This window comes from Saimiri boliviensis, chromosome 1 (genome assembly GCF_048565385.1).
Source record: "Saimiri boliviensis isolate mSaiBol1 chromosome 1, mSaiBol1.pri, whole genome shotgun sequence".
NCBI classification, from domain to species: domain Eukaryota; kingdom Metazoa; phylum Chordata; class Mammalia; order Primates; family Cebidae; genus Saimiri; species Saimiri boliviensis.
Window position 1 is genome coordinate 64,430,081 of NC_133449.1, and position 27,994 is coordinate 64,458,074.

The following is a 27,994-nucleotide window of genomic DNA, read 5'->3' on the forward strand; positions in this document are numbered from 1 at the left end:
TTTGAGCAAATAAAAAAAGGGTGCCTTTTTATTTGGCCAGTCTCAGCTTCATGCCATGGCTCATGGCTTGGCAAGCAGAGGGAGGCCCGACTTTAGTTCCCACGAGCCCCTCTGGTCCAGCTGCTCTTGTACTGTGAGCACCTGCATCCCTGTACTGGGGGCCCTGCTTTTGCCTGGATGCTGCACGAGCCTTGAGGGGTAGCTGCTTCCTTCCTACCTCCTCAGATCCATTGTTCACCTGCAGTCAGAGTGATGCATGCACACGCACACACACACACACCCCTCCTCCTCTCTGTGCGTATCAACATCCTCCCCTTGCTCTTGGAATAGAGTCTAAACTACTTAACCTAGATGATGGGCCCTACGTGGCTGATCATCAATAGGTTAGCTAATCTTTGGAAGGCAAGTTTCCCTTCAATAGCATGTAAGCTGGTGTGGAAAAGGGCTTTTTCTGTTAGGTTTTGCTTTTGTCTATCTTGTGTACACTGCATACTTGTAATCGGACCCCTTGAAATTTCAGCACCCCAGCATGTTTTAGTGACTGAAATAATGAACATTTTGATCAGGGCCTTGTTGGCTTGCATGTGCTAACCACTTGCTTTTGGCCCAATATTCCTTGTTCCCACAATATAATGATAAACTGCTCATGTACTGTTTCTTTGCCCAGCAGGAAGACATACCTTCAGGGCTAGGAAAAGTTTGCAGAAGAAATGAATGCCTTGAAGGACACTGTGACCAGCTGCTAACACCCAGACACCTGATTGCTCAAGGTGTTATCCGACACTGAAGAAACACAGCCCTTTCCTCTCAACCCCCCTTCCTTACTCTCTAGCTGCATAAAAACGTTCTACTGCTGCTGCTTTGTTGAAGTGAATTTGAGTGACCCTGTTCTCCTGCCTTCTCGCTTTGGTCAAATGGAATAAAACTTTCACAGATTATCTCCAAGCACCCGCGTGTCAGTGCTTGGCATCAGCTCCACATTGGGTACAAGAGCACGAATTTCGGCTTCCCCAACATCTGCAGTGCAAAATATTTAACAATGGGCATGGCACAGCCTCTGACTAACAGCCAGAACACACACAAGCCACACACAGGCATGCCTGTCAGCTGAATATCAACCTTGCTCCTGGCCGAAATGATCCCCAGACAGAGGAAGTGCATCGTACACAATTGTTGACTGAATCAATGAATGGGTGGAGGTGGAGGTTGGTGAGGTAAGTGCAAGGAACTGCCAACAATCGATGCTTCATGGACCAGGGAAACCTCAGCAGGGAGAAGCCTAGCTGGGAAGGGCCTTGTTACCAAACATGGGGACTTGGCCTCTGGCCAGCAGTGACTAATCACAGCGTAAATGGCACAGTTCTCAGGCTTGTGGTGTCTCTGTACAGGGACCAGGGTGGATCTCAGAGAGTACTGAGTGTGCCAGGTGGAAGAGAGATGCCCAGGGCCTGAACAGCCAAGAGGATCCTGGGCTGTTCCCGACCTGAGTCTTCCCTTCCAGGTCATTCTCTATAACCACAAAAGGGAATGCACACCGGGCTTCCTGCTGTGCTACATACAGTCCAGCTCTTTGACCCTCAGGTTTATGATTATCAAACATTCAGGAGCCAACCAATGAGGTAGCCTCATTGGGAGAGATGGCACAGGGACAGAACACAAACTTCTCCCTCTCCACGTGATCAGCAGGTTTCTGACTCTGAATATTGGTCAGCCTCACGCTAGCAGGACTCACTGGTGTACTTTCCAGGGGTGGGAGAGCCCCAGACAGTATTTCCTGGATGCTAGTGAGCAGCTGAGAGCTGAAGCTCCCTGGACACTCAAGGCTCTTGTGGTGACAGGTGAGGGGACATGGGTGGAAGGACAGGGCTCTGAGCCTACACCTTCCTTGGGATCTGGAGGCTGGGCTGATTTTTGTGCTTGGCTTTTATGCCCTCTCAGCAACCTAAATATTTGTTATCAAGGGGGAGGGAGTCTTTGCTGAAACTTGTGCTTGGACACGAGATTTCTGTACTGTATGGTCCCTGGAGAAGGACCAAAGGGTTGGATGTGTGGCCTGCCTGCGGCAGTTGCCCTCTCAATACACCAAGAAGCTGAGAGATCCAGAAAAAGGGAACAGAGGGAAGAGTGGTGGGTAGTTAATCTATCAGGGCTTTATAGAAGGTATTTAATTCAATCTTCAAAACAACTCTAGGGGCCAGGTATGGTGGTTTACACCTGTAATTCTAGTACTTTGGGAGGCTAAGGCAAGCAAATCACGAGGTCAGGAGATGGAGACCATGCTGGCTAACACGGTGAAACTGCATCTCTACTAAAAATACAAAAAATTAGCCAGGTGTATGGCACATGCCTGCAGTCCCAGCTACTCAGCAGGCTGAGGCAGGAGAATTGCTTGAACCCAGGAGGCAGAGGTTGCAGTGAGCTGAGATCATGCCACTGCACTCCAGCCTGGAAAGCAGAGCAAGACTCCATCTCAAAAAAAAAAAAAAAAAAAAAAAGAAAAGAAAAAGAAAAACACCAAAAACTAGTCTTCTCCCGTGTTCTATAGATGAAGAAACAGAGGCTCAGAGAGGTTAAGTGACATGCCCAAGGTCACACAGCTAGAAAGGGACAGAACCAGATTCCAGTGCAGGTCTTTCCGACCCTACCTTCTCCAGTGGCAGAGGCCTGCTTCCTCATGGGAAAACCAGAAAGACATACCCTTGAGCAGGTCTCCCGTTCCTGCAAGACTGGAAGCCATGCAGACATTCACCTGGTTTCCTCTCTCTTCCTCAGGCCTCCTGTAAAGGCGTGCAGGGAGTCTAGCTCTCTCTTCTGGACTTTGAGATTTCAGACACAGAAGTTTGTCCATGGCTCCTTATCACATCCGCAAATACCGGGAGAGCGACCGCAAGTGGGTCGTGGGCTTGCTCTCTCGGGGGATGGCAGAGCACGTCCCAGCCACCTTCCGGCAATTGCTGAAGCTGCCTCGAACCCTCATACTCTTACTTGGGGGGCCCCTCGCCCTACTCCTAGTCTCTGGCTCTTGGCTCTTGGCCCTCATGTTCAGCCTCAGCCTCTTCCCTGCCCTGTGGTTCCTTGCCAGAAAACCCTGGAACATGTTTGTAGACATGACACTGCACACAGACATGTCTGACATCACCAAATCCTACCTGAGTGAGCGAGGCTCCTGCTTCTGGGTGGCTGAGTCTGAAGAGAAGGTGGTGGGCATGGTGGGAGCTCTGCCTGTTGACGATCCCACCTTGAGGGAGAAGCGGTTGCAGCTGTTTCATCTCTTTGTGGACACTGAGCACCGTCGTCAGGGTATAGCAAAAGCCCTGGTCAGGACTGTCCTCCAGTTTGCCCGGGACCAGGGCTACAGTGAAGTTGTCCTGGATACCAGCACCATACAGCGCTCTGCCATGGCCCTCTATGAGAGCATGGGCTTCCAGAGGACGGGCCAGTTCTTCTTCTGCATTTGGGCCAGGCTAGTGGCTCTTCATTCAGTTAGTTTCATCTATCACCTCCCTACTGCTCAGGCAGGGGGTCTGTGATCTCTTTCTTTGTGTATTGGTCAGAATATAATCAATTCGGCTGTAGCAGCAAGCAATCCCCAACCTTTCACTGCAATGACACAATAAAAGCTTATTGTCCATTCACATCCGAGTCCCATGTGATTGGTTGTGGGGTAGCTTCTGGGTTTCTGCTTCATACAGTGTTTTTGAGTCCCATCTGTTTCATTTTTCTATTGCCAGGATAATGTTGCATAAAAACAACCATAAAATAAAAAATATTTATTTAGCTCATGAGTTTGCAGGTTAGCAATTTTGGCTGAGCTTGGCTGGGCAGTTCCTCTGGTCTCAGACCGCATTGTACAAATGCAGTGGGATCAGCTAAAAAATAGGTCAATGGTGCTTTTTTGTTTTCCTGCAGGCTAGCTCAGGCACAGTTTCAAGGAAATTGTAGAGGAGCAAAAACAAAAGCAGAACAAACAAATGTGTTTTCAAACCCCTGCAGGTGTCCCCTGCATGTGTTGCATCTCCCCCAAACTCAGGGGGTGAGAGGAATTTGCCTCTGTAGTAAGAAGAGCTGCAAAGTCACATAGCAAAGGGTGGGATGCAGCTGTGGGAGAAGAATTGGGGCCAGAGACACAATCCATCCACTCTAACCACATGCTGTCTGCAGAGGGGAAAAGGTGGCCTTGGCGGGGAGTGTGGGATTTACCATGGGCTTGACCTGGGAGTAGTATAACTCTTCCAGGGGTTTATGATAGAATACCTGAGACTGGGTACTTTGTAAGGAAAAGAGGTTTATTTAGCTCATGGTTTTGCAGGCTATACAAAAAGCATAGTGCAGGCATGTGCTTCTGGTGAGGGCCTTAGGAATCTTTTACTCATGGTGGAAGCTGAAGGAGGAGCAGGTGTGTCACATGGTGAGAGAGCAAACACGAGAGATGCTAGGTGCTTTCAAAAAACAAGCTTACATGTGAACCAACAGAGCCAGAACTCAGTCATTACCACCGACAGAGCACCAAGCCATTCATGAGGAAGCCACCCCCATGACCAAAACACCTCTCAGTAGGCCCCCCCTCTAACACTGGGGGTCATATTTCAACATATGATTTGGAGGGACCAAACATCTAAACTGTATCAGTCTGCCCTTGACCTCCAAATCTCATGTTGTCTCACATTGTAAAATGCAATCATCCCTTTCTAATAGTTCTCCAAAGTCTCAACTCCTTCCACTATCAACTCAAAAGTCCAGAGTCCATAGTTTCATCTGAGCCTCAAGGCAAATTCCTTCTAACTATGAGCCCGTTGGATCAAAAACAAGTTACATACTTCTAAGATACAATTGTATTACAGGTATTGGGTAGATGTTCCCATTCCAAAAGGGAGAAATTGGCCAAAAAAAAAAAAAAAAGAGGCAACAGGCCCCACATAAGTCTGAAACCCAGCAGGGAAAACATTAAATATTAGAGTTCCAAAATAATCTTCCTTAACTCCATACTGGTGAGAGGAGTGGGCTTTCAAGGCCTGAAGCAGCCCTGTCTCTATGGCTTTGCTGGGTGCAGCCCATATGGCTGCTCTTTCACAGGTTGGAGTTGAATGCCTGTGGCTCCTCCATGCTGAGGTTGTAAGCTGCTGGTGACTCTACCTTTCTGTGGTCTGGAGGGCACTGGCCCCATTCCCACAGCTCTACTAAGCAATGCCCCAGTGAGGACTCTGTGTGGGGGTTCCAACCTTACATTTTCCCTTGGCTCTGCCCTAGCAGAGGCTCTCTGTGGGGGTTCTTCCCCTGCAGCAGGCTTCTGCCTGGGCACTCAGGCTTTTTGATATATCCTCTGAAGTCTAGGTGGAAGCTCTTAAGCCTCTTTCACTCTTGCATTCTGCAAGCATGCAGACCTAAAATCATATGGAAGGCTCACACCTATAATTCCAGCACTTTGGGAGGCTGAGGTGGGTGGATCACCTGAGGTCAGGAGTTCAAGACCAGCCTAACCAACATGCTGAAACCCCATCTCTACTAAAAATACAAAATGAGTTGGGCACGGTGGTGCATGCCTGCAATCCCAGCTACCTGGGATGCTGAGGCAGAATAGCTTGAACCCTGGAGGTGGAGGTTACAGTGAGCCGAGATGGTGCCATTGCATTCCAGTCTGGGTGAGAGGGCAAGGCTCCATCTCAAAAAAAAAAAAAAAAAAATTCCACATGGAAGCTGCCAAGGCTTAGGGCTTGTACCCTCCAAAGCAGTGGTCTGAGCTGTACCTGGGGCTGTTGGAGCCAAGGCTGGAGCTGGAGAAGCTGGGATGTGGGAAGTAGCATCCTGAGGTAGCACAGGGTAATGGTGCCCTGGGCCTGGTCTCTGCAACCATTCAGTCCTCCTAGGCCTGTGGGCCCATGATAGGAGGGGTGTTCTGGAAGACTTCCGAAGTGCCTCTGAGGCCTTTTCCCACTGTCTTGAATATTAGCACCTGGCTCCCTTTTAGACATGCTAATGTCTCTAGCAAGTAGTTGCTCAGCAGGCTGCTTGGATTCCTCCTTCTCTACCCACATGGCCATGCTGCAAGTTTTCTAAATTTCTATACCCTCTTTCCATTTTAATTGTTTCTGTTAAAAGGAATATGTTATACAAATTAATTTAAAGAGTTTAATTGAGCAAGAAAAATTAATAATTTGCAAACTGGCAGCCCTCTGAATCACAGCAGATACAGACAGACACCAGGGATGCTGTGTTGTCAAAGCAAATTAGTGGACAGAAAAAGGAAAGTGACATACAGAAAATGGAAGTGAGGTACGGAAACAGCCAAATTGGTTACAGCTTGATGTTTGCCTTATCTGAGCGTGATTCAAACAGTTGGCCGCCTGTGACTGGCTGAAGTATGGCCAATGGGATTGGCTGAGACTCAGCTATTGCTAAAGCAGCATCCTCCTAAGTTAGGTTTTCAGTCTGCCTACCTACTAGTTACATTATGGTTCACTCTTAAGGACTCAAGTATGGAAGTATGAAGGCTTCCTCAGGCCAGGTTTGAGTTCAATTTGTCAATTCCCCTGTTTTTGTCATTCTGAATTTAGAGAGATTGACCAAAACTTAAGGCACTGATGCCACTCTCTCACTATCATAAATGGTCTCAGTATGGAGTTCACAAGACTTTTTATTCTCAGTATGGAGTTCACAAGTCTTTATTAGTGTCACTATGGAGTTCACAAGTCACAGCTTCACACTAGGTGAATGATTCTTTATGTTCTTGCTGACCTAGTCTAAGTGAGACCATTCAATTCTCAATGTACGGCTGCATACAAAACATTTAAGACTTGAGAGGATGAAGCACACCACGGGAATTATTATTATGACTATCAAGAGAATACTATCAAAATACCAAGGTACACTCCTTAACAAAAGTTCATAAGAAATAAACTAAACCAAATTGAACAAGTCGAAGTTCAGGCAACATAACAGTTCAACAATATTAAAATTTAATTGGTCATAGTTCTTGTTTGAAATGCGATAGCAATTAAGGATCATAGTTCACTATAAAGTGGCCTGATTTAAAGACGTTTCCATTTTCATTGTTACTCTGGTAACACAAGCCATACTAAACTGGACACCTGCCAGAAGGCATATAAAGACTAGAAACCTTTGGGAAACCCAAGCTTGCCATCTACAATTTAGGATGTCTGCAAACCAACCGTTAGTTGTTCCTGTAAACACACCATGTTTTCCACTTAATAGATTTCTTTATTGTATTTGGTGTCAGTGTCTATGGAAACAGCAGTATCAGCTACGTTTACATTAAGCTTTCTGTAGTAACAAAACCAGGAGAGAGATAAGTGTAGCATTCTGTTCAACACCAAGTAGGTTCCCAGCTTGAATAAAAAGATATGAAGCTGCACGATGTTAACTGTAACATCTACTTTTTTTTTTTTTTTTGCTTGAGACATGGTCTCGCTCTGTTACCCAGACTGGAGTGCGGTGGCGCAATCTCAGCTCACCATAACCGCTGTCTCCCAGGTTCAGGAGATTCTCCTGCCTCAGCCTCCCAAGTAGCTGGGACTACAGGCCTGTGTCACCACGCCTGGCTAATTTTTTGAATTTAGTAGAGATGGGTTTTTACCATGTTAGCCAGGCTGGTCTCGAACTCCTGACCTCAGGTGAACCACCTGCCTTGGCCTCCCAAAGTGCTGGGATGATGGGAACGAGCCACTGCACCCGTCCACATCTACCTTTTGGAGAGTAGCTTCTACCTGTCTGAAACACTGGGAAGTCTAATTGGCTATAATCCAAGACCCCAAATATGAATTAGCTTTAGATTCCATACAACTAGTATCCCACTACCACCAAAACTGAGTCCCCAGGAACCCCACTGGAATCTTTCCTCAGTGGAATCTAGCTTATCTTTGTCTATGTCAAAGCTAGTGCTAATTTCAGTTATTGCTATTTTGGCCTACAATCATAAGAGCTGTTAAGATAATTTTTAGGCAAATGAGCCAGACCAAAGAGCAAGATCAGAGCCAACGAGAAGGCCGAATGAAATATGCAGGTTATCCACAGAGCCAATATAGGCCCTTGGGAGTTGAAAAACAGGGCCACCTAGTTGCATTTGAGCAGGGTCGGTTAGATTTGTTCATTAATAAATCTGCATAGCTCCTGAACAAAATCCATTGGGAAATTTACCTTTTTGTGCCCCCTTATAGCATGTAAGGTGTATAACACATTTAGCCAAAAGAGACCCTGTTGAATTTAATCTGGTGACATTATACAAGCAATTACTTGTACTCACATAGGCAATTCCCATATCTTGAGTGCATGTTGCCTGAAAGCACAATATCTTTTTTGCAATCTTCACTTGGATTGGTTTTCTATATTTGGTAATCATCAGGTTATTAATTGAAATAGTTAAAGCTGGGCATGGTGGCTCACGTCTGTAATCCCAGCACTTTGAGAGACCAAGGCTGGCGAATCACTTGAGGCCAAGAGTTTGAGATCAGCTTGGCCAACATAGTGAAACCCTGTCTCTACTAAAAATTAGCTGGGTGTGATGGTACTTGCCTATAATTCCAGCTACTTGGATGGCTGAGGCAGGAGAATTGCTTGAACCTGGGAGGCGGAGGCTGCCTGAGATCAGGCCACTGCATTTCAACCTAAGTAACAGAGTGAGACTGTCTCAAAAAAAAAAAAAAGGAAAAGTTGAGTGCAGGAAAGCCAAAGCAAGTAGCAGTGATATTCAGAGTATCAGGGATAGCTTCCCCTTCTTCCTTTGGAGTTTTGGGGTGACCCTCACTGGGAACATGGAGAAACACTGACATTAGCAGAACTGTTCCCTTATTTTTTTGGCAATAGCCCACAAACCCAGTAACTCACAAACCCTAGTTTTGTGCTAGAGCATAAGCTCAAGTTAAAGTCATCCACTGATTATGGTCCCGTTGATTTTTCTGTAGGGAAAAGGAGAGAATTAGGCCAATGCTAAATGAGGAAAAAGGAAAAAATGTAAGGCTTTCATGATGATACAGACGTCTTGATCTATGATCCTGGGAAAGCTGCCCACAACTAGAATGCCTTCTGCTTCTGGAGAGAGATTTCCTTGGTCAACTTTACCTTGAAGTCTCCAGCAGGTGTACGGTTCCAGGAGTTTGAAGGGGCCTTTTTGAGTTGTGAGGTCTGGACCCAAGTTTCAAGGCCCTAAAGCTTCAATGCAGTGTAGGTGGTAAGAAGAACTTGGCACGGTCCCTTCCAAAGTGGTTTAAGATCAGCCTTCCTCTGATGTCATTTCTAGAAAACCCAATCTCCAGGTTCTAGACTGTGGAAGGTTTGATTATCCTCAGTTGGTGGATTTTGAAAGCTTCCTTTATCTGGTGAAAGTACACTTTGGTATAATGGCCTTGCAATACTTATTCATATTTAGGAGAGAGGGAGATGCATTAGGTTCTACTATTAGGGGCATAGGCCTTCCAGTGACTATTTCATAAGGGGTCAACTTACGGTTTTTAGTGAGAGTGGATCTGATTGTCATTAAATCCAGTGATAGTACCTTTGGCCAAAGCAACCCAACTGATTCAGTTAACTTTGCCAATTTCAGTTTTAATATGCCATTTGTTCTTTCAAACTTTTCAGAAGACTGAGGGCACAGCACCTTGTTTACCTGCTTTATAACTTGCCTAATAAAATGCGTCCCCCTATTGCTGGTGGTTTTTCTAGGGATGCCCCATAAACGAAACACATTTTCTAATAATTTCTTAGCTACTGTCACAGCATTAGCTTTTCTACATAGGAAGGCCTCTGCCCCACCAGAAAACATGCAAACTATTACAAGAACATACTGAGACCCCCATTGAAACTGGAAACTCAACGAAGTCCATCTATAAATGTTCAAATGGTCCATTAAGTGGTAGAAATACACCACTTAACTTGTTTTTCCAGGACTATGAATTTGACAAGCCAACATTGGTTATAAAATATTCTAGTAATTTTGGAACAGTCCTCCCACAAGTATTTTTTCACAATTTGGATCAATTTTTCTGTTCCAATGATGAGTTGTGGAGTGCAGAGCTTTTGACAAAGGAAGGACCAGGCAGCCATCTAGGCCCTCTGTGAGTTTGCACTTAACATTGAATTTATATCCTTTTAGATACCAATTTTGTTTTTCCAAATCAGATGCAGTACATTGTTTATTAAATAGGTCATTGTAAGGTAGTTGGTTTGGATTAATCTTCTGTAGTTCATTCAGATTGCATATCCTAACAGTTTCAGTGCTAGCTGATTCAGCATAAAATATCTGCTAAGCATTTCCTTGATATTCAGGTTCAGTCTGCAGGTATGAGCTTCGATCAATAACAGCAATCTATGATGATAACATGATGGCATAAAGGAGTTTATCTAATTGGAGTCTATTCTTGATGGGGGTCCCACTAGAAGTGAGAAACCCTTAGAGTTTCCCTAGCATGTCAAAATTGTGTACTACTCCAAAAATGTATCTGCTATCTGTCTAAATACTTACTGATTTGTCCTTAGCTATATGACAAGGTTGAGTGAGGGCAAAGGTCTCCAGGGGTTAAGCTGACTTATAGAGCTTATCCTAATAGAGCTGACTAATACAGGAAGGGTCCCTTCTCTATTAACTCATTTTGGTGGTAACAGCATATTCTAGGTGATATTTTCCTTTTGAACTTTTGGCATAGGACCCATCAACAAAAAGTATCAATTCAGGGTTGTCCAATGGACTATCTTGTAAATCAACATTCAGGGCCACTATTTCTGATGCTACACTTATGCAATTGTGGTCTTCACCATCATCGGGCAGCAGTAATAGAGTGGGATGGCTAAGTAAATTGCAGTGTTTTAGATAGAGATTAGAAGGAGACAGGGTGTTTCATAAGATGTAGTCTACTTACTAAAAAATGCTGGGTTCAATTGGAATTTAGCATGTGGGATTTCCAAATTAAGTTCTTTTCCTAAAACCAGATCAGCTGAAGCTTCCTTCACCCTGGCTCTTACTATCACTGCTTAGTTAGGATATGCCTTAGCTACTGGGTCTAATTACAGGCTATAATATACAATGAGCCTACGTTTTCCTCCATATTCCTGGGTAAGAACTCCTAATGCCTGATTATTACTTTCATGAGCCAATTAGGTAAACAGTTTAGTGCAATTTGGAAGTCCTAAAGCTGGAGGCTGTTAAAAGGTCAATTTTATTTAGCTAAAAGCCTGCTCAAGACTATTTCCCCAAGGTAAAGGCTCTGGTACAGCATTTTTTAGTGAGTTCATACAATGGTGAGGCTATTAAGGAAAAATTCAGAACCCAGAAATTTTATATCCTACAAGTCCAAGAAAATATCCTGTAAGTCCAAGAAAACCTCTCATTTATCTTTGAGTTGCAGGCCAAGGAAAATTTTGAATAGTTTTTATCTTTTCAGGTGAGAGGGAAATCCCTTCAACAGTCAAGTCATGTCCCAAATAATGGACTTTTTCCTCTTGAACACTGAAGTTCTCCATCGAGGCTTTGTGACCTTGATGTGTGAGTTGCTGCAAAAGGTAAGCTGAGTCTATTTCAGAGTACTCTTTTGTGGGAGAGCATACAATAAGTCATCCACGTACTGAATGAGAGTAGAATTTTGAGGAAACTGCAGTGTCATTAAGTTCTGATGCAATGCCTGGGGAAAATACGAAGAGGCTTCGGCAAATCTTTGTGGCATCAGAGTCTAGGGCAGGCGTCCCCAAACTATGGCCCGCGGCCCGCTGAGGCCATTTATCCAGCCCCCCGCTGCACTTCAGGAAGGGGCACCTCTTTCACTGGTGGTCAGTGAGAGGAGCACAGTATGTGGCGGCCCTCCAACGGTCTGAGGGACAGTGAACTGGCCCCCTGTGTAAAAAGTCTGGGGACACCTGGTCTAGGGGTACTGCTGATTTTTCCAAGTGAAGGCAAATAAGCATTGACTCTCTTTACGAACTGGATTGCAAAATAAAGCTCAGCAGAGATCTATTATTGTGAATCACTTAAGAATCAGCATGTATGTTGGATAATAAAGTATTAGTATTTGAGACTATAGGAAACCTTGCTACTACGATTTTGTTAATTGCCCATCAATCTAGAACAAATCTTCAACTTCATCCATTTGGCTTTTTAACCAGTAGGACTGGAGTGTTACAAGGGCTGGTGCATAGAATTATAAGTCTCTGTTTAATTAAATCTTCTGCAATTAGCGAGAGCCCTTGAATTGCTTCCCGTTTTGGTGGATATTTGGTAATTTAGGCAAAAGTTTAGAGTGGTCTATTTGGACTTTTATAGGTTCCACAGTTTAAATTCTTCCTGTATCAGTTGAGGAAGAGACCCATAAACATTCGATTATTTTTGGAAGATCAGCCATTACAGGCTTGAGTTGAGATCTTATTAATTTCTGCCTATAGAAAGCATAACAATTCTGGCTCAGGAGAATCACGAAACTCTGATTCTTACTCTTTCTAAGGAAAATTTTACATCCTCCCCACTTAAAATATTTTTTTAATTTAAAAAATTTCAATAGTTTCGGGAGTGCAGGTGGTTTTCGGTTACATGGACAAGTTCTTCAGTAGTGATTTCTGATATTTTAATGCACCTGTCTCCCAAGCAGTGTGCACTGTACCCCATATATAGTCTTATGTGCTCTTTCAGCTTTAAATCTCCACCTAGCAAAATTACTGGAGCAGCATCACATAGTAAAAAAGTGTGTTTTTTTCTGAAAAATGCCCCAAAGTCAATTGGATGGGTTCAGATATGGGAACCTCTTGAATCTGATTTGAAACCCCTGCCACAGACATGGCCTTTTTAACTCTGAAGGATCTGTTGGCTTATGAAAGTGTGTTTTATGGTAGTGGTAGATAAGGTAGCGCCAGTATCCACAAAAACTATATGCGAGTCCCCATTATAACCTCTGTTTCTCCATGTTTTTTTAAGGGTATCATGAGGAGCAATTTACTGGCAAATCCCTCAGAGCCGCATCACTGCTGCTTATCTTCAGGAGAGCTCAGGTCTCTCGTGCTCCCTCTAGTGGTGAAACAGGCTGGCCTAAAGGGAAGGTCATTGGTAACTGGTGAACTGGTATAAAAGGGCACAATCCCTTTTCCACTGTCCTGGTTGTTTGAACTAAAGTAGACATCTTAGGGTGAATAATTTATTGGTCTAAGACCTCTTGGTTGTGATTTAAAATGAGAATGAGAAGATCTCTTTGGTCTTGGTCCCTGTAACTGTTGTAACTGAAGAGTCATAAGCGTGTTAGCCTTTTGGGTATTTTCTTGCTCTCAAAATGTTCAGTTAAAGCCACCAATTCAGTCATGGCTGTAATTTCCCATCCCAGTTTACATTTTCTAATTAAATCGCTAAGTTCAGGATGAATTCCATTTATAAACAGAGGAGTTAATACCATTTCAGTCCCTGCAGGAAATTCTCCTTGCTAGTACTTTGAGCCCAGAATGTTTCACAGTATTTCTAAGCAAGTTCTGTAATCTGACACTGGTTCATTCTTTTTTTGTTTACAAGATTGTATGATGGACCAATCAACCTCTGTGGGAAAATTTTAGCAATTGAATTTTAAAAATGTTCAGCAAAATTTTTTTTTTTTTTTTTTTTTTTTGAGAAGGGGTCTTACTCTGCTACCCAGGCTGGAGTGCAGTGGCACAGTCATGGCTCACTGTAGTCTCAAGCTCCCAGGCTCAGGTGATTCTCCCACTTCAGCCTCATAAGTAGTTGGGTCTACAGGCGTGTGCCATCATGCCCAACTAACTTTCTATATTTTTTGTATAGACAGGATTTCGCCATGTTGCCCAGGTTGGGATTTTTAGCAATATTTCTAGCTCCTGTTGGGCCTTCTCCTGAGGAGTTTCTGTGGGAGGGTCTTTAATATCCTCCTCAGGTTTGTTCCATTCTGCTGCTGCCATCCATATTTGAGGTTCACCAGGCCTCCCTGTCATATGAATAAATTGTCATAGGAACCTTGGTCAGGGAGTCCTGGATCATAAGCTCCTATGAGGATTCTAAACTCCTCAGTCGATTTTTGAGGATTTTCTCTTAGATCAGGGAAGTCTTCTACAATGGCTCTAAGCTCAGTTTTAGATCATGGAGTGAAAGTGGTTACAGCAGGCAGGCCTGGATAAGCAGAAGGTCTGCCTTTGTGAGGTGTACCATCTAATTGCTCCTTTTTTGTCATCTTCAGAGTGAAAAGGTAATTTAGCAAAAAGTTTAGTAGACTCAGAGTAGGCAGGTAGAGACGTATAAAGAGAAGGAACAGTCGGGGTTAGTTCAGTCAGAGTACAGTCCTCTTCCATCATGTCCTTAGCCTGTTACTTAAGCTGTTCATTTGCTTTTGCAAATTTTTCATTCATTTAGTCTTTCAGATGCTTCCATGTACCAATGAAAGACTATATCACACAGTGTTTGTGAAGTTTTTGATTGCCCTTTTTCTAATATGCCTTGAAAATAAACAATTTTATACCAATTAAAACTTCCCCATTGTGGCCATCTTAATTCTAAGTTTTCTCTGGTAAGGTTAATCTGTTTTTCTAAAAATGCACACATTCTGGACCCATAATTTTATATATAAAATTAGATGGAGTCTCAGAAGGTAGAGTTCCAGAATCTGTGGATTAAGGCAAACCCATTATTTATTTAAAAAAAAAAAAAGTGCCTACTAGAGTTCTGAGGCCAATGAATAATTAACTGGATTGGATTAACAGAATCCAATCCAGTTAATTATTGAATCAAATCTGATCCTGAACCCAGCCCATCTAAATATTGCTCAAATAAACTTGGAAAGCTTGAATTAGAACACAAATTAGTGGAGCTCTGAATCCAAGAGAAAACCTATCCACAACCTCCAGTTACAATCAAGAGAGCAGTGAGCACACCTGGCCTGGTCACCTGGTGTTCCTGGAGGTCACCAGAGTTTACTTCAAATTACACTTCCAACACCAGATCTGTTAAAGGAAAAACCTTAAACAAACTAAATTTAACAGAACATAATTGAGGAAAAAAAAAAAGACAATTCGCAAATTAGGTAGTCCCTAGAATTACAGCAGATTCTGAGCAACACCAGGGATGCTATGTGGTTGAAAAAAACTTATAAACAGAAAAAGGAAAGTGGCATGCAGAAAAGCGAAGCGAGGTACAGAAATAGCCAAACTGGTTACAGCATGGTGTTTGCCTTGAGCATGGTTTGAATAGTAGGCTGCCTGAGAGTCACTGAAGTATGGCTGCTGGGATTGGCTGAGGCTCAGCTATTGCTACAGAAGCATCCTTCTAAGTTAGGTTTCCAGTCAGCCTACCTACGAAGTTAACTTATGGTTCAGCCTTAAGGACGCAAGTATGGGAGTGTGCAGGCTTTCTCAGGCCAGATTTTAGTTTAATTTAACAGTTCCAACTTTAAGTCAGTCCCTTGCTCCAATATCTGATCATAGGCTACGAGAAGAAGCTAGGCCATTTCTTGAATGCTTTCTGCTTAGAAATTTGTTCTACCAGATACCCTAAGTTATGACTCTTAAGTTCAGCCAGGGGTCCTCTGTCAACTGAAGTGCAGAGTCCAGCAGTGGCCCCGAGTGTCCACACACTCTGCCTTTTGTTCAGTACAAAGCAGGAGGCAGGGTAGGTAGGGTGAGGTAATGGTGGTCAGTGATAGGGTCAGGTAAATCACATGTCTTAGGGATGGGGGCCCAGGACTTTCAAGTAGCCGAGATGAGGTAAGGAGCATAATGCCTCAGCACTTTTTCCATATTTGTCAAGAAAGAACAAAGACATTAAGACTTATGTTACTTTTACTGATTATATCTTCTAAGAAAAAGAGGAACCAGGTGCAGAAGAGGAACATAAAAGTGGACATGGAATGTGACCACTGAAGCACAGCATTACATAGAGACAATTAAGTCCACGGGTGTCTGTGGGCCTCCCTGACAGCCTCCAGGCCTACCGAAAGAGCTTGGGGGAGCAGAGTTTTCTCTTAGCTCCAGGGAAGGAGACATCTTGGACATCTCCTTCCACAGCTGGCTAAACAGCGGGCACACAGCCAAGGTGCCCTCCAGCAGCCCTTATGCGGGTGTGACAAAGGGCTTAGAGAGTCTTGCCTTAGGGTTACTTCTTTCACGATGTCACCTTAGGTTCACACTTCGCAACCTGAGGCGTTAGTAAAAGATTATGCTGAGTGTGTGTGTGTGTGTGTGTGTGTATAAATGTGTATATATAATGTATATATATTATATATGTATATATAATATATAAAGTGTATATATATTATATATATATAAATGGTTACCTATGAATAACTAAGATCACTCATGAATAACTGCTATAGATATATCTCTAGTTATTTTCTTCATCATTATTTATATGGGAACAGGCTGAGGCTTCTGACTCCTGCCTCAGCAGTTATGGGGTCTCCCACCCTCATCACCCTCTCTGACATTCCTTTCTCTCTCACAAGATTTTTCTCTCTCCCCTCCTCTTCCCCACTCTCTCTCTCTCTGACTCTCTCTCCCCTCACCATCTCCTCTCTCTCCCCTCTTCCTTCTCTGTCTCTTTGTCTCTCTGTTTCTCTCTCTCTCTCTCTCTCTCTCTCTCACACACACACACACACACACACACAGCCAGCAACATCCTACCTCTGCCAGAGTTCCAGGCCAGTAGGTGTAGACTTTGACTTTCAGATTCCTCTGGCAAGTGTTAACATCAGTCCTGTTGCTCCCTGGCAGAGGAGGACTTAGTCACCGTGGCCAAGAAGCTGGCTGTGGGTCACAGTGGCAGTGCCCATTGGCCCCCTGCCTGGGGCTAGGTGAGGGCAGATTCAGCACAGCAGCAACTGTGTATTGTTTGTATCTTTTTCCTTAGAATTGATAATTTCCTTTTTGTTGTTATTTAGTTTTCCGTGTATTCATCACATACTCAATAACAAACTCTATCAGATGTCCAAATGTCTCCTCCTAACATTTAGATGACCTGATTTAATGATTAGATCTCCCTGGTCTTCTCCAGCACCTCTGATCTCTCATCTGGATTGTTTATTCTCTTTGTGCTGTTCAACCCCCCACCACCCCGCTTTTTTTTTTTTTAAACATTGGGGTCTCACTATGTTTGACAGGTTAATCTTGAACTCCTGGCCTCAAGTGATCCTCCCACCTTGGTCTCCCAAAGTTCTGGGATTACAGGCACAAGCCACCACATTTGGCCCCCATTCAACAAATTCTTATTGAGCCAACCATGTGCTACATGTGTGCTAGGCCCCAGAGAAACAAGGAGAACAAGATGACTGTCATTCTTGCCTTTGTGGAGCTTATTACCTAATGGGAGATGGAGTGAATCAACAACTACTACTACTAAATCTGGAGCAATGTTTCCTATTCCTGGTTGTTTTATTGGCTTTGGAGCTGATGCTTGCCTGTCATAAATGGCACCAGTGTGGGGGCGGCTCCTGAGTGTGAGAGGGATCTTCCCCAGTTTCCAGTGTAACCAAGACTTTCTGCCTAAGTTAGGGACAAATACTAAGATGTCTCCAAAGCACCTTTCATCTTTTCTCAGTTCACCTCTGTCTCATGAAATGAAGACTGTGATAGCCATTTTTTCAGTCTAGCCCCATCTGTGTCATAGTTCACTGAGGCTCCTGAACTTAGTTGGAGCAATGGTGAGGCCAGACACTGTGATGAGACGGCATCAGGGATCAAAGGAATATGTGAATTTGGGCCATGACTTTTTGGGGACAGGCTGGAATGTTGAACCCCAAGCCCCATGCAGAAGTCTAGCAAGTTGGGCTGACCTCTCAAGAGGGCTCTATTTTCTCCAGAGTGAATCCTTGGGTCTCATCTCTGCAACAATCAGAGTATCCAAAGTAAAGCTACCAGCATTGAAGGAAATGAGTCCAGAACAGAGTGAGACACACACAAATACACACACACATAGGCAAGGATTTTACTCCAGTGCCCACAGAGGAGATGGCTTGGGCTACTGAGCGTTTCTTGGCTCACCGTAGCTCACTAAAAAGCTGGAGAGGAGCACAGAGGGCTAGGGCTACTTAGGCCAAGAAAATAAATAGTCCACATCTGTGTTTCTTGTGACTCTGATCCCCTTAAAATGTGGCCTAGTCAGACTTGGAAAATGATGCCCCCATTGCCACCACCCCAGCTTTGATGGTGGTAGAGTTTCCTTAGATCAGGACCCTCATCTTGGGCAGTGCGAAGCGCCAAGGGCTATGGAGATGAGCCAGGAGTGCCCCCTAGAGGCCAATGATGTCAGCTTTAATTTTAGTACCATTGCCTTTCCTGTGCCCACTCCCCACCATCCCCTTTCATGAGTATTTAGTGAGAAACTGGGAAAGGGCTGTAAGCAATATCAGAACCAGTAAAAACAAGTCTATCATCAGAGGTAAAATCACCAGCTCCCAGACTCGTGAAGACACAGACCGTGTCAACAGTTCAGCTTGGCCTCACTTTCTAAGGACTGGCTATAATGACTGACAGGGCGGGCCCCCAGGGAGGGAAGGAATTTGATGAATTTGAGCAATCAGCCTGTTTTACAGCCTTCTGCCTTGCAGCTGATTTTGTCTCAAACCCTTTGTGAAATGTGGTCACCTAGTCAGTTGGAACCAGCTCCTAACAGACCCTAGCAACTTACAGATGAACCCAAGTGAACTTTCCTCATTACAATGCTAAATCCTGCACCCTGGGAGAGCTACTATAGTTTCATTACCATAGCATGTGCTGGCACAATGACTCACTGCATCTGTGCCACAGGGACTCCTCCTCTTCATGCAATGATGTACCTTCTCCCCTGTCACTCCATAATGCCCTCCTGTCATTTTCTCTTAGGAGACACTGCTTTGGAGAACACTCCCAGTGTTCTTCCTACTTCTGACAAGTAACAAAACTCCTACTGATCAAAACCTGTGTTCTCAGAGTCTTTTGTTGCTCACCAGACAAACCCTGCTCTGTGTGTGTGTGTGCACGCGTGCACGTGTGTGTGTGTGTGTGTGTGTGTGTGTGTGTGTGGTGTCTGGGAAACAAATCTAGTTGACCCAAATGGGACTATGGACTGAGCCATGACTTGACCTCCCTTATAGGCTCCTTACAAGTGAAGCAGCAGTCTGAGGAGGCATGAGTGGGTTAAGTTGCCTAGTTGCCGAGGAGGAGATTGGTGAAGGGCCCCAGGGCACCTCTGCCCACCACAGGAGAGCAGAAGTGGCTGCTTGAACCTTTCTTTTGGTGCAACTTTGAAGCAGTAAGTGGTGGTGGTTCTGTGAAGTGAGTAAAGAGTGGTTTTGGTTTTGATTATTAGGACTCTCGGCTGTCAGGTTTAGGACCTAGCTGAAGGGATCCAGGACTGTTGGAAACAGGCAGGACTCCCCTTCAGGTCTAGGAGTTGGAAAATATCTCCATCCATTTTAACAAGGGGAAGCCCTAATATAAAGACAAGGACTTTCATCTTTGTCTCTGTCTGGTATATCTATAGGGCTGAATGCTTGATTATTTTTCTCAATACTTGTGTATCTTTGAGGCCTGAATGAATGTGAAGTCTGGACTCCCTTCACTTTAGCCTGTGGTAATCCCTAAAATATTGGGCTTCCATTTTCCAGCAGTCACAGAAGAAGTGTTATTGATTTGTAGAGACCTAATTTAGAAGGGGGCAGTTTAGATGGGATTATAATTCCTGGAACAAAAAACACAGTGATGTAGAGTTTACATGAACAGAGTGTGCACCGTCTCCAGAAGGAACACCTTGCTTACCTGATTGACCTACACACCTCCCACCACTCAAGCCAGATCTGGAACTACTCTGGAATCTCCATGGGATCTCCAGGGACGCTACCCAGACTGAACATGATATGGGGAGAGGCAACCCCTATTATCCTCTCCTAGCTCCCCAACACCTCCACTCCATAGTGGCCTGGGTGTAGTAGCAAGTTAAAAGGACCAGAAATATCCTACAGGCTAAGAGTTACAGGATTTGTGTCATCACTAATCCCCAGTGGAAGCTCCTTGGAGGGTGGAATCAGACTTCTGGGCAAAGAGCCTAAAATATGGAGAACCAGGTGTTGGGATTCACTTGGGGTGGCTGGCAAAATATTAGGGAAAGTTCTAAGATTATAGTCTCAAACCTTTTGGAAGGCCAAAAGGTTTTAATGGAATGGGGTGAAGGCAGCCAGTTCTTACATTAGAACTTTAAGAAACAGGGTAAAGATTAGGCATAATAAAAGCTTCCCCAGTGAAGTCTGTTTACCCCACATTCCTTTGTCCCTACTCTGTTTACTCATGTAAACTTTGTGCTGGATGGTCGTCTCAGAGGGGTAGGTCAAAGGGGAATTACCCAATAATGGTGTTTCCTGGGCCCTGAAACCAAAAGCTTTTATCATTCATAAAACCACTCTTTTAACCATGTTAATAATTCACAAGTATGTTGACTTAGAACCTCTGTTATTAAACCTATACTGAATAAATGTGAGGAGGAAGAGGGAGTTGTGGTCGGTTAGCTGCAATTGCCTTCTGAAAGCAGTTAACCACCATCCCTAGCCCACTCAAATCACTGTACTGGGTGTGAGAGTGTATTCATTCATCTGTTGCCAAGTCAGGGTCTGCAGGACAGACCTCCATAGGTGATGATCGATGTCCCAACCAGGTCTCAATACTGGAGGAGAGCCCATTAGATTGCCTCCTCCGGCACTGGAAACTGTTTGGATATCCATTCATGACCAAAAAGCAACTGATATATTACTGTAATACTAGCATTCTCTAGGAAATCAGGAGAGATGGTAACATGAGTTACTTACATACATTAATAACACAATTCTTCAACTGAGACTTATTTTGTAAGAAACAAGGTAAATGGGATAAAATACCCTATATATAATGTCTTATGGCCCTCTACCGACACCCATCCTGCAGAAATGCAGGATGTGTAATTGGCCAAAGGACCAAAGGGAACCACGTTGCTAATTCTAGAAGCCCCTGGAGAGGAAGAACCAGTCATGTGGGGACTTGTAGGGAAAGGAATGAGGAGGAAACTCTCAATTTCTTCTTCAAGAGAAGTGAGGTTCTCTAGTCCAACTCAAAAACCGGAATCTCTGCCAATACAGGGAAATAATCCCCCTACTTCCTTGGAAATTAAACTCTCAGCACCTCCAGGGAAAAGCAAGGGTCTTCCTCCTATTTGCCAGGCCCTCTGAACCCTGTAGAGCTGGCTGTGCTTCTTACTATGACAACAGCAGGACCCCAAATAAACAACAAAAAAATCAATATAAGACCAATATATGATAGAGAAAAATCATTAAACCCAAAGCAGGTTATTTGACAATACTAGTGAAACTTATGCATCCCTTGGAAAGAGTGATCAGGTAAAAATGACAGGAGGCAAAAACATCAGGAATAAAAATGGAATATCACTACAGATCCTAGAACCTCTAGACATTAAAAAGATAAAAGAATATTATAACATTGTATCAATGAATTTGTAAATTTCTATGAAATGGAAAAATTACTTGAAAAACACAACTTACCAAACCTTGGCATAAAAGGAAAATTGAGGCCAGGTGTGGTGGCTCAAGCCTGTAATCCCAGCACTTTGGGAGGCTGAGGCGGGTGGATCACGAGGTCAAGAGATCGAGACCATCCTGGTCAACATGGTGAAACTCCGTCTCTACTAAAAATACAAAAAATTAGCTGGGCATGGTGGTGCGTGCCTGTAATCCCAGCTACTCAGGAGGCTGAGGCAGGAGAATTGCCTGAACCCAGGAGGCGGAGGTTGTGGTGAGCCAAGGTCGTGCCATTGCACTACAGCCTGGGTAACAAGAGCGAAACTTCATCTCAAAAAAATAAATAAATAAATAAATAAAGGAAAATTGAAAATTTGAATAGTTATTGAAAAACTTGAATCCCACAAAAGAAAATCCAGGCCCAGATGGGTTTCACTGGTGAATTATCCTAATCATTTAAGCAGCAAATTACATTAAATTCTTCTAGAGAATAAAAAAGACAAACCTTATCCAAACTCATTTTATGAGGCCTGCTGATGTACCCCTCTTTTCTGGGGAGCCCCACTCACCACTCCCCTCCTGACTTCCCTCATGCCTCTGAGCAGCATATTCCTATAATGATCTGGCTGTTCTTAATCCCAGTTATCACTGGGGTCCCAGTTTGGGTTGGCTGTTGGGAATGACATCTCAGTAGTTGAATAGATTTGGTAGCTCAAGTTACCAGCATACCAAGTTCCCTGAGAGGGAACACACATAATCCCAGAGTGGGATGGTTCCCACCCAGGCAGGTGTCTGATGGAGAGGAAGGTTTTGCTTGGGTCTATGTACCTCCTACAACTGCTGATTTGAATAATGACAAATCCCATATTAAAGGCTTACGAGTGAGCCCATGAGAGCTCATAACTCTCATAAGGGGAATATTCTTCACACATAACCTCATTTGGTCAGACACACAGACCTTAATGGCAACTTTGCTCATGGTAGAAGAGAAATCTACCATCATGGCCAAAGCTAAGGAAGAGGCAGACGATGCAGGCTGATAACATGGGCTAATAAATCTACTTGGCTGCTGAGGTGTCAGTCTCAACAGCAGACCCCAACTGGGACTCCAGTGATAACAGGGATATGCTGCTCACAGGCATGAGGGAAGTAAGCCAGCCACTAGTCAATTGGGGGAAAACTCCAGGAAACAGAACAAAACCCTAATGAAAATCCATCCAATTCCTAGAGAGATTACAAGAATGCCTCTGGGATTATCCCCCTTTTAATCCTGACTACGGAAAATAAGGAGATTAGGCATGCACAAGAAATATTACAGTGGTTACAGGCAGTACAGTTACTTAAAAGGGTAGTGGTGGTCCACTGTCAGGGTCACCAGAGGGGAATTCTGAGATTATAAAAGGAAATAACCAAGCAGACACAGCTGCTAAGAAGGCAGCATGAACAGGTGAATGTTTGCAAATGACCCCAACCCCTAGATTTGTTACTCTACACGTTTTGGCCTTAGCACTCAGAAATTAGAAAAATTCAAATGGGAAGGGTATCTCCCACATTTGGATTTGGAAGGATGAGCTATTAATAACAAAGGAAGACTCTGGATTCCAGAAAACCTAGGCTGGGCTATAATTAAATATGCCCATGAATCATCATGTTTTGGTATAGTATTAGTCCATTCTCACACTGCTATAAAGAAATACCTGGGCCGGGTGTGGTGGCTCACATCTGTAGTCCCAGCACTTTGGGAGGCTGAGGCAGGCAGATCACCTGAGGTTGGGAGTTAGAGACTAGCCTGACCAATACAGAGAAACCCCATCTCTACTAAAAATACAAAATTAACCAGGCATGGTGACACATGCCTGTAATCCCAGCTACTCTGGAGGTTGAGGCAGAATCACTTGAACCTGGGAGGTGGAGGCTGTGGTGAGTCAGGATTGCGCCATTACACTCCAGCCTGGGCAACAAGAGCAAAATTCCGTCTCAAAAAAAAAAAAAAAAAAAAAAAAGAGAGAGAGATAAAAAGAAATACTTGAGACTGGGTAATTCATACATAAAGGAAAGAGGTCTAATGAACTCACAGTTCCACATGGCTGGGGAGGCCTCAGGAAACTTACAATCATGGCAGAGGCAAAGGGGAAGCAAGCTTAGGCTTTCTCACTTGGCTGCAGGAGAGAGAAGAGTGAGGAATGAAGGGGAAAGAGCCCCTTATAAAACCATCAGATCTTGTGAGAATTCACTACCACAAGAATAGCATGGGAGAAACAACCCCCATGATTCAATCACCTACCCAGGTCTCTCCCTAGGCATGTGGGGATTATGGGTATTACAATTCAAGATGAGATTTGGGTGACAATACAAAGCCTAACCATATCAAAACCTTATGCATCATCCAGATCAACCTCAAGACTGAGTTCACCTTAAGACTTGGAAATCTAAATCATCTCAAGACCAGCTAAATCCTGTCTGGACTGGGCCCTACCCTGTGCTGGTAACCACTCACTCTTCTCTTAAATTGCAGGGGCTCAGACCCTGGATCTGTCATTCCAGAACTAAGCCTGCACCAGAGCCCTCAGATCAGGCTTCAATAGATCCAACTTACTCCTATGAACTGGCCTCTGATCTCAAGCTCCTCTTTCAGAGAAGGGACATAGATAAATAAAATGTGCCCTTTCAATGCTCTTGATACATCAGGAATTCCTTCATTCTTAGAGGAATCTCTATGCTCTTTTATATTCTGTAAAAATTCTTAATTGGTGCTAAATCACTGTCTAGTATATAGAATGAACCTGGTCCATCTCTACTGCTTAGTCCCCCCTCTTTTTTGAATTTTTTTTAGCATGACCAGCGGTCTCTGGGAAGACAATACAACAGTCAGTTTCCCTCACATCATAGTGAAGGGAAATAGCCTGTTCCAGTGCTGGATATGCTATAGGCACCCACAAGCTTTGTCTGCCCAAGTGAGAGGACTTGTGGCAATCCTCAAATTTCACTTTCATCCACAGAACTGGAGCGAGCTCCCCTTCCCTGTGGTTACCCTCTTCCCACAAAGTGAGGAAATCTCTTGCATCACCTTGACTAACACCTCTATAGCAAATGCCACCTAGGTGTCAAACTTGCTAAATGGCTCAGCTGTATATCAGATATGCAGAAGCTATGAAATTCCTCCAGGAAAGACTTACTACACTAACACAGGATCAGACCCCAAAGGGAGAGGATCAGACCCCAAAGGGAGGTAACCAGCCTCTTTGAACATGACCTGCCACCCCAATATGACTTACTAGTGTCATGATATGAACATCAATAAAAAATATTGGGGACAGAGCAGTAAATGCAGTTCATGGTGAAGAATACCAAGCTTCAGTTTTTGGTACACCCAGGTAAGCAAGCCAAGAGCTTACAAGAATAATGTCTCAGCTGACTGCAGCGATAGTGACCACCTGCTGGGTGGGCCTGTCTCCCATTATGTAAGGATAATGGCACCTGAGCCAAACAGCACAACTATTAAATGTCTTTTTTTTTTTTTTTGAGATGGAGTCTTACTCTGTTAACCAGGCTGGAGTACAGTGACACAATCTCAGCTCACTGCAACCTCTGCCTCCTGGGTTCAAGTGATTCTCCTATCTCAGCCTTCCGAGTATACGGAATTACAGCTGTGCACCACCACCATGCCCAGCTGTTTTTTGTATTTTTAGTAGAGACAGGGCTTAAACTCCTGACTTTAGGTGATCCGCCAACCTCGGGGTGAGCCACTATACCTAGCTAAGTGTCTTTATCTCCAAATGAGTATGTGCCCCTTGGGGGCATGTGTTCCTCTGTGCTCCCGCCACCCCCCGACAAATGTCTACCCCATGCCTGTTTGCCTTGAGGTTCCTTCCCTTTACCCCACTTGGCATTGCTCATCCCTGCATGGAAGGATGGAAGGACATTTGGATGGAAGGACAATGCACAACTGGTCCGCAAGCCCCTCTAATGCTAAGGCTGTTGAAGCAGGCCCACAAGTCAGGTCAAAAAGAGCAATGAGTTTAAATTTTGGTGGGGATGGGAGCAGCATCTAGGATGGCTGCTCTCTGGGGATTTGTTCATCATGAAACCACTGTAAGACACTTGACTAGAAAACTTGAGTCTTCGGCATCCTCAGTTGACTCCTTGGTAAATATGTTGCTAGATAACCATATAGTATTAGATTATCTTTTAGTGGAACAGGGAGGAGTGTGTGCAGTTACTAATTCCTCTTGCTGTCCCTGAGTAAACACCTCAGGGGAAATAGAAGTTGACATTAGGAAGGTCTATGTCCAATTCTGACTCTATTTGGGAAGCTATCAAATCAGCAATACCAATTACTTCGTAATATTCTGCTCATAATAAAACTACTAACTTTATTGTTTGTACTACTGTTGTTTGGTCCCTAGATCTTAAATCTCTTGGTACAATTTCTATCTTCCAGATTAGAAAAATTTCAACTGCAGCTTGCAACAATACCAGCCTTTGCCACCTATCTTAGGAGACCCTAAAACACATTTACATTTAGTGTCTAGAGATTTTCACTCCCCTAGTATCTCTGGATACGGCATTCCTAATCAGCACAAAGTTACAGAATAATGACCTCTCAAGACTAAGGAGTGATATGGAAATTTGTAGGCCAACAGGGAGGGAATCCAGGGAGTATAGGAATTTTGTCAATTTAAGCAATTAGCCTGTTTTAGAGCTTTTTGCCTTCTAGCTAGTTTTATCCCAAACCCTGTGTGAAATGTGGTCACTTAGTTGGTTGGAACCAGCTCCTGACAGACCCAGACAACTTACAGATGAACCCTGGTGTACCTTCCTCATGGCCATGCTTAAGGCCTGCACCCCAGGAGGACTGTAGCCTCATTACCATAGCATACGTCCTATGTGCTGGCACCATGACTCACTGCATCGGTGCCACAGGGACCCCTCCTCTACATGTGAGGATGCACCCTCTCCCCTCTATGACACCACATAATGCCCTCCTGTCATTTTCTCTTAGGAGACACTACTTTGGAGAACATTCCCACTCCTCCTTACTTGTGACAAGTAATAAAAATTTCTTTGGTCAAAACTGGCATTCTCATGAAGAGTCGTTTGTTACTCTCTAGGCAAATAAATTCTGGTCTGTTTATGTTTTGACAATATCCAGACAACATTCCAAACAATCATTCACTTGATCATTCCAAACAATCATTTGGAACATACAAAATACATTGTGATTTATAGCTAAAAGACTGCTTTCTTCATATACTCTCTCTCCTGAAAATACTTGCACTGGTGGTCTTTGCTTGGGAGGGGCTAAAACAGAAGACACCTATGGGGAAGAGGACTGAGGAGGCTGGAGTCTCACCTCCAGGAGAGAAGCGGGCAGTGCCTCCAGGTTAGGTGTGATCTAGGTTAAGCCTAGGATGAGGCAAGTCAAAAGTGAATCCCACCACAGTTCAGAACCGGGGCAATGGTGCACCCTCCACTCGGGCTTCCTGCACCTGTGCAAGAACAAAAACCAAAGCAAATAAAAAGGCTCAAGGTCCTGCCAGGAATGGGGAAAGTGATAGTAGAGTGGGGTGCTGGACAGTCTGATGCCTGCAGGAGTGGCCGCATGAGGTGGTGACTCTGTGGTTTGCAGCAGGTGTTCTCAGCCCCCACAGAACTGTGCAGAGTGGGAAGCCAGTCTGAGCTCTGGGACAGGATGGATACTGAGGGAGTGCCTGGGATCGTGAGGCTGATGCCTGGATTCTCCAGTCTGCACTCAGGCAAAGGTCTCCTGGCACAGGAAAAACAGACTGCAGTTGTGAGACTCTGCATAACACGGCCCCTTCTTGCCACATTCTGTGCTTTGACATTGCCTCGGGAACATGCCCATGGTTGGCCTGAGGGAATACTGTTATAATGTGAAAGCAAGTCCATAGATTTCCAGCTTAAAGGAACCCAGTGGAGATGCTAACAAGTTCTCCTGAAGAGGTATGTTCTGGCTGGGGCTGTGAGGAGCTGGCTGGCAACTACCACCTGGGCCTCCCAGGACCAAATCTAACTGCCCTGGCAAGGTGTCTGGATGTCACAGGCTTGGATCTAGAGAGAATCAGGCTCATCATTCCTCATCAGAGTCCATCCTGTCCTGGGTTCTTTGCAGACCCAGGTTTGAGACAACAATTTGTTTCTATTCTGAATAATGTCCCACAAGAGGTGGAAATAGTCACATTGCTTTACTTAAAGAGGGGCTTAGAGGTGTTAACCCTCTCATTTTACAGGTAAATTGGCCAGAAGTGCTTAATTACCTTGCCCATCAAGAAGGGGAAGAACTAGGAGTTGACCTCATGCACCATGGGTTCTTTTCTCAGTGTCCTCTTTGTGGCAGGGAGCCCGGGGGCAAGATCTGAAGCTCTGAACTGTGCTTGAGGGCAGGGCCTGCTCTTGGATCCAGCCTCCCAGGAAGCCTTCTTGGTGGATGACTGGCCCTTGCTGACCTTAGTACTGGGGTTTTCTGAACTTAGAGTGAGGCTGTTGAAAACCTTCTTCCATCACTTTGGGCCTTAGCTGTAATTCCA

The 27,994-nt window shown here is 44.3% G+C and overlaps 2 protein-coding genes across 17 annotated transcripts in view; one reads left to right on the top strand and one right to left on the bottom strand.

The window, feature by feature from the left end:
* The window catches only part of ALMS1 (ALMS1 centrosome and basal body associated protein), a 345,038-nt gene that overhangs the window by 101,100 nt on the left and 215,944 nt on the right, over positions 1 to 27,994 (bottom strand). For all 16 annotated transcript variants that reach the window (XR_012517383.1, XR_012517382.1, XR_012517381.1 and 13 more), the window contains one exon: positions 3,150 to 27,983. The gene's annotated coding sequence lies outside the window, so the exon portion shown is untranslated. The remainder of the gene's footprint in view (positions 1 to 3,149; positions 27,984 to 27,994) is intronic.
* Positions 1,675 to 3,635, top strand: LOC101032039 (N-acetyltransferase 8). The gene is made up of 2 exons (XM_003922605.3): positions 1,675 to 1,838; positions 2,773 to 3,635. Exon 2 carries the CDS (start codon positions 2,847 to 2,849, stop codon positions 3,528 to 3,530), a length of 684 nt encoding a protein of 227 aa, XP_003922654.1. The 5' UTR covers positions 1,675 to 1,838; positions 2,773 to 2,846; the 3' UTR covers positions 3,531 to 3,635.